Source organism: Mucor velutinosus, assembly GCF_035048745.1.
Source record: "Mucor velutinosus strain NIH1002 chromosome Unknown tig00000041, whole genome shotgun sequence".
NCBI lineage: Eukaryota > Fungi > Mucoromycota > Mucoromycetes > Mucorales > Mucoraceae > Mucor > Mucor velutinosus.
This window is the reverse complement of record NW_027041905.1, coordinates 915871-925706: the sequence shown is the minus strand read 5'-3', so window position 1 is coordinate 925706 and position 9836 is coordinate 915871. Positions and strand designations below refer to the sequence as shown.

The 9836-nt window shown below is 42.3% G+C and overlaps 5 protein-coding genes across 5 annotated transcripts; 4 read left to right on the top strand and 1 right to left on the bottom strand.

Annotated features, from left to right (window-relative positions):
- Positions 1-16: 16 nt before the first annotated feature.
- Positions 17-2594, top strand: ATC70_000466 (uncharacterized protein; the record flags this gene model as incomplete). The annotated part of the gene is made up of 5 exons (XM_064819882.1): positions 17-290; positions 343-1613; positions 1669-2163; positions 2219-2318; positions 2377-2594. 5 exons carry the CDS (start codon positions 17-19, stop codon positions 2592-2594), a joined length of 2358 nt encoding a protein of 785 aa, XP_064683802.1.
- A 61-nt stretch (positions 2595-2655) lies between these two features.
- MRF1 (Peptide chain release factor 1, mitochondrial) lies at positions 2656-3209 on the bottom strand (the record flags this gene model as incomplete). Its single annotated transcript, XM_064819881.1, has 3 exons — positions 2656-2957; positions 3013-3041; positions 3112-3209. The coding sequence occupies 3 exons, from the start codon at positions 3207-3209 to the stop codon at positions 2656-2658; spliced, it is 429 nt and encodes a 142-aa protein (XP_064683801.1).
- A 759-nt stretch (positions 3210-3968) lies between these two features.
- Positions 3969-5498, top strand: DCP2_2 (mRNA-decapping enzyme subunit 2; the record flags this gene model as incomplete). Its single annotated transcript, XM_064819880.1, has 1 exon — positions 3969-5498. One exon carries the CDS (start codon positions 3969-3971, stop codon positions 5496-5498), a length of 1530 nt encoding a protein of 509 aa, XP_064683800.1.
- Positions 5499-6513: 1015 nt separating this feature from the next.
- Positions 6514-7257, top strand: DCP2_1 (mRNA-decapping enzyme subunit 2; the record flags this gene model as incomplete). The annotated part of the gene is made up of 2 exons (XM_064819879.1): positions 6514-6903; positions 6973-7257. 2 exons carry the CDS (start codon positions 6514-6516, stop codon positions 7255-7257), a joined length of 675 nt encoding a protein of 224 aa, XP_064683799.1.
- Positions 7258-8346: 1089 nt separating this feature from the next.
- LRO1_1 (phospholipid:diacylglycerol acyltransferase) lies at positions 8347-9693 on the top strand (the record flags this gene model as incomplete). Its single annotated transcript, XM_064819878.1, has 1 exon — positions 8347-9693. The coding sequence occupies one exon, from the start codon at positions 8347-8349 to the stop codon at positions 9691-9693; it is 1347 nt and encodes a 448-aa protein (XP_064683798.1).
- Positions 9694-9836: the final 143 nt, after the last annotated feature.

The following is a 9836-nucleotide window of genomic DNA, read 5'->3' as shown; positions in this document are numbered from 1 at the left end:
TTGATTAACGAAAACGATGTTCACAAAGTCGTCCAAAGATGCTAGCCAACAGCAGAGCAAGCTAACACCAGCAAAAAAGCATCATTCACGAAGCCAATCATCGTCATCTGCTTCAACATCTGCTGCTCTCAATATCAATACGTCTAATAACAGCACTAATGATTCCTTCAAATTGAACGACGCTAATTCAAGAGGTTGGCTAGAATCATCTGGCGTACAGGTGAATCCCTCTCGTTCACTAGAAAAGAAATCGCATCACCGAAAGCAGGCAAAAGAACTATCGCAGAAAGGTATTTGTAGATACACATCACTGATGAGTAATGTATTGATGATGTTGGGTAGATGTCTTGGGCGCTGTGTCTGTGGAGGATATATTCAAACTGACTGAAATGACAGCGAGATTACCTGAAGTGACTCCACAGGCATCAACATCAAAAAGCAAGAACAAGAACCACCATCGACATACCTCAGAACCCGCATCCACCACCCAAAAACCGCTAGAAATGCCCACCACCTCTCCACCTACAGCTACTGGTGCACCCACAGAGTTGCCTGTTATCACCACATCACCCGATCTCATCACAAGTTCATCTTCTAAAAGCAGTCTTTCATCCTCATTAGAACCTGTTCAAGAGCAGAAACGTTCTTCCTGGTTACATCGAAAGAAGAAGGACACAAGCAAATCAGCTGCAGCATCCATTGTGGACGAATTCTATCAGAAAAACCCCAAGGAAGACAATGTGCTTTCCCGCATACATTCAATCAACATTACGCCTCTATCTGATATCAAATTTGGACACAAGAAAGCATCAAATCTGCAAAAGGAGTCAGAGGTATCAGAGCCAGAGAGTCGCAGGCATTCAGCTGATAATCACATCAATGCTCAAGTGGACACACGGGAGGAGGCTGTGTTGGGTGAAGCCAAGAGGGACGTGCATGAAGAAAGACCAGACCTTTTTTTGCATGTATCAAACGAGGGGCTCGGTGAAGAGAGAGATCAAACACATGCAGTCATTGAGAAACGGCAGCCTGAAGAGCAAGATGATGATCAAGAGAAAGAGGAGATCATCACCATGAAATTTGACTACTTTACACTACCAACTGAAGTGAAAGGCTTGATTGATGCTTATGAACATAAGGGCAAGGTAGAACGGAAGCGGATGGTTGTCAAGTTTAGAAAAGGAAGTAGCCTGGCCAGCAGCAGTGATAATACCAGCAGCTTCATGCATGAAGATGGTGACGAAGATGACTATTATGATGATGAGGAAGAAGAAGAAGATATCGATGAAGATGACAATAGCAACAAAAATGTAGTTTATTATCGAGATCTGATAGTGGGCGAGTACGAAAAGATCAACTACAGAAACAATCCAGTGAGGGATATAGCCATATTATCAACATCACTGTCAGACAACATTGAATTCATAAAACTGATACAACTATCATCAGAAGATCCTCCAGATCAAGGACCTTTGCTTGATCTACATGTATCTATGTTTGGGGACCAGAATAGCGATATGGACATGAACAACGAAGCAGAGGAGCTTGATACCGTACTCCAGAACATACAGAGCAGACTGGTCATACTGGACGCTTTTAAAAAGGAATCAAATGTAGGCTGGTAGTGTATATTATTCATCTTTCAATGCTAACTACTGTACCTTGTAGAGCTTTCTCCAGGACCACATCAGCACCATGGAATCTCTCAATTTATACCAGCGCCATAACAATGAAATACCCAAACTTTCACGCACATATTCCCAACCTTCATTTACGCCATATACCACCGAAGATCCCGACTCCATATCCTATACATCATCATCCTCAGGCTCCTCATTTGTATCTACCGACTCCTCTTCATCATCATCGTCAGGCGTTATCCTTCGACCCACGCGAGAAATGCTATCGCATCGAAGTTCGTTCAATAGACATGCCCAATCCATGTACATTGAGCATACAGAAGTGAAAACAAGCGACCCATTCACGTATCGCCAAGAAGAGATCAGCTGTTTAATTAAATCACTCGAAGCAGAATTAGTTGAATTCAAATCATCACTACAGAATACAGAGGATCTGGTGAATGATGTCCAAGTAGATATGGATGACTTTAGAAATCGAATGGAGACGTATATCAAAGACATTCCTGAGTCACATTATTCAGCGGTAAGTGGCTGTTTTGTCATATCATGTGTCAGTCGCTTATACCGCGAGAACTTAGCTCAAGAAACTTGAGGTCGACATTGAGTCCATTCTGTCCAAAAGAGCCAAGAATCCTTGGCTGGACACAGGCTATGCGCTGCTATCCTATCTGCTGACATGTAATGTGCCGTGAATAACAAAGTAACTGTACGCCACACTCACGCTTGCTACTTTTAGTGTTTGCATTAGTAGTTTGGATCGTCATTTACATTCTGAAGTGGGGCAAAAAAGTAGTGTTGTTCCCGCGCAAGCTATGGAGGGATTATTCAGATTATCTAGTGGAGCGTAACAAGGTTGTCAAAAAAGCAAGCATGCGATCTGTTGCAGCCGGGACAAGCACATCATTGTTTCAGAAAAACAACAACCAAAACAGACAGAGATCTGCTGCTGCATGAAAACAATAATAAAGTCGGTCTGTGCTTCATGCTCTACTGTAACACCAAGCTTAAGTTTATTTTACTTGTAAGGGGGTGGAGGTTGTTGAGGATTTTGCTGGCTGCTAAAAGAGGAATCATTCTTGTTTGGGCTTGGCTTGTAGGTTTGTGGAGCGGGAGGATACCCTTGTGGAGCGGGAGGGTAGCTTTGTGGAGGTGGAGCATAGCCTTGAGATGGGCCTGGAGAGTAGGGCTGTGGAGGTCCATACGAATAGCCATGAGGAGGTCTACTTTGAGGGCCAGATGGTGGCACTTGCTGATATATACTTTGTCTAGGAGGTTTATTCGGTCGAGTAACCATCAAATAAAATGCATGGATATGACCTATTTACTGAACTGTAAATCATGCATGTTTGATTTGATGTGTATGTTTACATACCTGGAAGATAGCCTAGAAATGTTAAACATCTGTAAAAAGAAGGATAAATGAGCTATTTTCTACAGAAAAAAAAAACAAACAATGTGCGAGATACGTTACAGATTGATACAAAGATCAGCACCACATCCAAACATCATCAACACACCAAGAGGCGGAAATAGCAAGGTAAGCAAAATAACGCAGCAATCAACCATCATTTGTACTGGATGAAGAAGAAATGCAAATACAACTTTTATTTAATGCGTTTAAATGTATTTAGTAAGCTGCGTCACTTTTCTCTTGTGTCCCATTCCTATGAACCATCCTAAAACCTGCTTTATGAAACATCTCTACAGCCATGTTACAAATACACACTCTACATTTCAGATAATGACACAATTTGAAGAACAAATGGTGGATTTCATGTTTAATTCATTTAGACTTAAATGGTGTTCGAACTTTAATACAGTTCAGGCTATCCTCGCTCTCTGTCTCCTTTTTGGACCTCTCTTTATCTTCCCTATTTAGGCAAAGAATCAAATCCTTCATTGGACATGTCGTACTCGTATGTCATTGTACACCAGTTGAAAAATACAGAAAAAAGTCCGAATATCAGATCATGATCTCCATGGCAACAACAAAATCACACTGGTTGTCCTAGCTACCATGATACATTACCACTGATGATAACAAAGCTTCAATGAAATGAGAAGCAGAAACGAATGTTTTTATCAACAGATCTGCCTATTTATTTGACACTTTTGTGTGCAGCCGTTTAGGTTTGCTTCGGGATGTATAAATCCTCAGTGCGTTTGTGTCACTTTTTTTCCTCCCTTGATATGCCTTCTCGGTATTCAGTTCTTTTATATAAAAGACTTGTCTATCCGTCAGAATATCGAATCTTTTTTCTCCTTTTTTCAATACTTTTTTACATTTCTCAAAATTTTTTCGTTTGATACCAAAAAAAAAATTGAGACATGTCAAAACGAATATACCAACGAGAACAGCAACAACCTGACGACTTGAACTCCATATCATCTTCGTCAGTATCGCTTACATTGACAGAATCAACACCGTTGATCGGAAAACAGCAGGACCATTTAGAGGATCATACAACTGTGCAACAAGAATTCAAATGGTTGATTTTCAACAGCTTGCCCATTATCGGAACTTACTTGTTACAGAACTCGTTTCAATTAGCAAGTATCTTTACATTAGGACACCTCGGCTCTGTGGAATTAGGAGCCTCTGCTCTGGCTTCAATGTTTGTAAACGTATCTGCGTGGAGCATCGCTTACGGCACAACAACCGCATTAGATACCTTATGTAGCCAAGCATGGACTGGAGCAAGGGATAAAACAGTCATTGGCGTACATCTACAAAGGGCTTATCTTGTGTTGGCGCTGTTATTTGTTCCCATTGCCTGTGTATGGCTAAATGCCACTCCCATCATGCTAAAATTCAATCAGGATCCTGAACTGGCTGAATTTGCAGGCCTCTTTCTCAGATATCTTCTCCCTGGTGCACCTGCTTACATTGCTTTCGAAGCGACAAAGAGATATCTTCAAGCACAGGGAATCATGCATGCCTCGACCTACTCCATGCTGGTTACTGCTCCTCTCAATTTCGTCCTGAATTACATGTTTGTTTATACTTTTGGTATGGGATTCATCGGTGCCCCATTAGCAACAAGTTTCAGCTACTGGCTCATGTTTCTGCTGCTCTTAGCATACATCAGGTTTGTCAAAGGCAGCGAAGGCTGGGGAGGATGGTCTCGTGAATGTTTGAAGGGCTGGTGGCCTTTTATCAAGTTGGCTAGCAGCGGTATTGTCATTATTTGTGCCGAATGGACAGCATTTGAAGTATCGTCGTTGGCAGCAAGCTATTTGGGTACCACTGATCTGGCTGCACAAAGCATTCTACTGACACTTAGTTCAGCAACATACACTATACCCATGGGTATCGCAGTAGCAGCAACAAACCGAGTCGGCAATGCACTCGGCGGCAGTTTCTCTTACAGAGCTCGCATTGCATCTCATACAGCACTCTTGTTTGCTATCGTATTTGGATTGATCAACTCGACATTCTTCCTGGTCACTCGTACTCGCTTAGGTTATTTGTTTAGTTCGGATCCTGATGTCATTGATATGGTAGCTCGGGTGTTACCATTGTGTGCGATTTTTCAAGTAACTGATGGTATTGCATCCGTCGGCGGTGGCGTTATTCGTGGTCTCGGCAGACAGAGTGTAGCAGCATGGATCAATCTAATTGCATACTATCTCATCGCTCTACCATTCGGCTTTTATTTGACCTTCAAGCTCAATTGGGCACTCATGGGCTTATGGACTGGCTTGTCTGTGGCTCTCTTCTTGGTCGCTGCTGGCGAAGTGTCCTTCTTGTATTCCGTCAACTGGTATAACGAGGTGAAAAGAACTCAACTGCGCTGCAGAATGGACGACGATAAGTTAGTGGATACCACTGATCAAACACGCCATTTAGAAGTTTAGGGCACTTTACGTATATACAGCATTTTATTCCCCCCCATTTAGAGTCTCATTAAGGCTTCGTCTTCTCCTCCATACTGGTCTTTTTATATATAGTTTTCGTTTGATGCATCTGTTTCTCTACTCACTTTATTACTTGTATTTGACGTTTGTACAAAAAAAAAAACCCCCCTCTAAAATTTTTTCACTCATTCATCGTTCATCATTAAAAGCAAAAAACTTCAGCTCTAAAAGCAAAATGTCCATTATTCTGAGCAATTGAGCCGGGCTCTACTGGTTTCAATGGCAGTGTTGTTTGTAGCATGTCGGCTGAAGTATTTTGGCTCTACATCTCGGTAGGCACGTCTATGTCTGCCTGCCATTTTTCGTACTTTACCAAAACGCCAACAGGGCAAATAGTAACAAAATAAATAGTCTTTTGTTCTGATTCCAATTGATATGTGGATCAAGTGGGAGCTCTCATTGGCCCTATAAACCTCAGGGTAAGCCTCCTTAATCATCTTAAAGCCATCGCCACCAACACCTCTTGATTGGCACTTTATTTGTAAATTTGAAACAGACTACAATATACTGAAAACTGCCACCAATACACTCGAATACGGAGCATTTTGATTTTTCAACCTAGCATGACTACAGCAAAACTTCGCTCAAGACAACAGAGTTGGAAGCATGTCGTAACATGGATTCTTTTTGTTTCTGATCTCATCAATGGTCCCAAATGTGTCATTAATACGTTTTGTCTGCAGAGCAACATCAACAGCACCCCAATCGCTTTAAAAAGTTGATTCATCACAAATCTAAAATAGCTGCAACCATGAGCCAAAATGTATTTTTACATTTGCAGGATCGCTGCTGGATCTGGGAGCTGGGTGACTGTAAAGCCTGTCAAACTGAGAGCCATGATGGCTTGACAATCCAAACACCCATTACATCGGTAGTTCAATAGATGCGATCTTTTTAGCGCACTTGGCCCCCTCCACATCCCCTTGCTTTTTTCCATCATTACAGTAAAAAAAAAATGAGAAAGCCTATTTACAGTTTATCAAGAAAGTTGGGACGTATGTCCTGGAACAAATACAACTTGTACAATATCGCACACAAAGAACTCCCCAACTTTAACAACAAGACACTTTTCCAGCAAAAATGGGTAGCCAAGAGAGAAACCCGTGCTTACCATGGTGATGAAGTGACAGAACGTCAATTCAAGAATAAATTTTTCGACCCCAAGCTTCCTACTGTTCATTCTTCAGCTGATGCTGGACAAGCTCATCCCCCTGTTGCTGTCCTCTCTTTTGCTGAATTGGAACGTCGCTTAGATTTTGTCGTTTTTCGTTCAAATTTCTGTCCTTCCATCTACGCTGCTCGTCAATTATGTGTTCATGGTAAGGTGTTGGTCAATGGCAAGAAGGTAAGTCAGATCTGGAGAAACACAAAGAGAGGGATAGTGAGGATTAGACATTAATACGTTTGCGTGTAGTTGGCTTATCCCTCTCACAAAGTCAAGGATGGTGATGTTATTTCAGTGGATCCTCAAGCTATTCAATTTTTGAAGGGTGAAAAGGGCCAAGAGCTTGACTTCACCCCCAAGCCATTTTCACAACCCTTCCTGTTTGTGCCAGAATATCTCGAAGTCAACTACAATACTTGTCAAACTGTGTTTTTGAGATCACCCATCTCCAGACCTGGTCGTACAGAGATTCCTTCACCTTTCCCTCCTGAATTCCACTCCCTCGCTTACGAATACTATGCTCGTAGCAAGTAATTTTCTTTGTATCAAATAAAACGATTATATATATATATATTATAGATTTAAACAAAAATGAAAGTATGGTGTCAATTGGATTGATTGATGATGAGATACTGTGTGTTGGAGGGCTAGGTTGTAACCTTGAATTGCGAGATCTCTTTTTAAATTAGCTCTTCCAATATGCCAAGAGCAAGGCTTGATCACAAAGCTGTGAAGCTTATAACAAGTCTCAACAAACAACAAAAGACGTATAAATTCACTCAAATGTAGTATGATTAAGCTAGCAACTGCAAATGACAGCAGTGAGGAGGAGTAGGAGGATACTACTAGTAATGATCTGAACTAACCCACAACATCAAATACTTAATACATCAAAGTTTGAGCCATTTATAACTTCATACAACTTTGCCTTTTTCAGATAACAATAATACATGCGTTCGTCGTTCTTTTGTCTATGATCTTGCTGTCTGAATCATTTCCATAATAATTAGTATCTAACTAGAAGTACTATTTGCAACATTGAACAAAACAGGACTTGTATTGGAATGAAAAATCTGATACAATTTAAGAGAGGTACAGCCAAGCCAGGCAGCAGTACGTTTCAATTTACAATATCCTTCTTATTAGCTTCAAAAATATCAATTGTCTTGACCAGAGACGCATTTTGCCAGCCAAAACAGATTACATCTCTGGCAGTAATTTTTTTGGCTCCAGATTGGTCAGAATCTACTCAAAATCGATCTGATTCACTTATTTAGGAAAATTCGACTATGTAAGTGTGATGCTATTCTTATACTGCCTTAAGCTTTCTTGGAGTACTTTTCAAGGCGCACCCAATGGCGCCAAGCATCGAATGCGTTTTAAACAAACTTAGTGGGCAATTCTTGAAAACATGAAATGAGGTTTATGGCCAAAATGTTGAGATTTTCCATATCAAGATCCCACAAAGATGATTTCAGGGGTTACGTTAGACTGGTAGAAACATTTTGATATGATATGGAAGGCTCTTTCGCGTAACCATCACTACCCCTAAGGTGAAAATTACGCCACTGCTTAAATCACATCTACAACCTTATAACCACCAGCGTTCCACTACCCATCCTCATGGCTACCACCACTGACCTCTCTTGGGTCACGGTCCTCTCTCGAGGCCTCTCCAAGAAGGTCATCAATGCTCCACAACAGCGAGCTAAAGATGACCATTTTAAACTAATTCCTGAAGTTATGTTCGAACACGAAGATCTGAAGGCCGAGGTGCTCACTCGTAAAGCTACTGCCATCCTGCAGCAAGCTTTGACACCGGGATCGGTTTTGTTTACCTTTCCAAACAAACTTTTTGTGCATCGTACAACAGCGTATCGCCTCATTCAGGAACAAATAGCTGCTAATGTCCAGTTTCGCCCCCTTAGTCTGTATCACCAGAAGTCAACTGGAGATCTCTTGGTGGAAGCTAAATTTGACTCCCCTGAGGATGCCAAACGAGCCATCAACAACGGCATCACTCATGGCGATGTGGTATACAAAGCTACTGCTGTCAAGGACAACAGCGAGGGCAAACTCACCCATGTGCAGATGACTATTGTCCGCATGCCAAACATGACCACTTTTCTGGAGGACTTGCAACGCTCGCTGAAATACTATGGTAAGCTATACCAAATCAAGAAGTACACTGTTGATGGCTTCTTTGAGGGTCATGTCAGCTTCCTGATCGACACTTCGGTCAAGTACACTGACGCGGAAGGTCACTCCTACGACGTACAGCCTTTGAGTCGCATGCTTTACCTTTCCGCCTGGGATGTCTATGTGCCAGCGACATACAGAGGAGCACCACCAGTTTGCCATTTCTGCCGTCAGAGTGGACACATTCGCGCTGCTTGTCCTATCCTAGCTAAACGCAAATGTTTCAAATGTCACAAGTTGGGACACACTGTTAAGTTCTGTCGAGAGGAAGAGAAGCCTTTTGACGAAGCAATCGCTGAATATGAGTCGAGCCAAAGGGATCACACTGATTCCTACTCAGTCACTCCAATTGATAAAGTTAACGAAAAAGAGAAGGGCCACAGAGCATCCCCTGCGATCAATGATATTCTCGCGCAGCAACTGCCATCTCAGCCCACCACCACAGACAAGCTAGCCGGCAAAACGACCGAGCTCACAAGTAGCCAGATCAGTACCTTGTTTTCCGCAAATGACAGCCAAACCTGGGACCAGTCTCCGGATGTGATGGAGGTAGATCCCCAGACCCTCCAGCGTTCTCCCAACGGTAGCGATGCTTCTAAGCATGCTCCGTTAGCTTCGTCCTTCCATATGCATTTGGATCCCAAGTTATCTGCTGACAATGTCTCCTCTCCCAATGATTTCCAGACTGATGTGCCCTCTCTCCGCCGTCATTCTATGAGCTCGACGTCTATGTCGCAGCCTCAAGTGTATCATGTCGCCCATAGGGCATAATGATACAACAATCATTGCGCATAGGTACCCTTAATGCCCGGAGCATCTTTAAGGGTTCCTCAAAATCTATACAGAAGGAATTCACTTCCTTTCTGCGCTCCAAAACCCTCCAGCTAGATATTCTCTGTCTGCAGGAGGTCTCT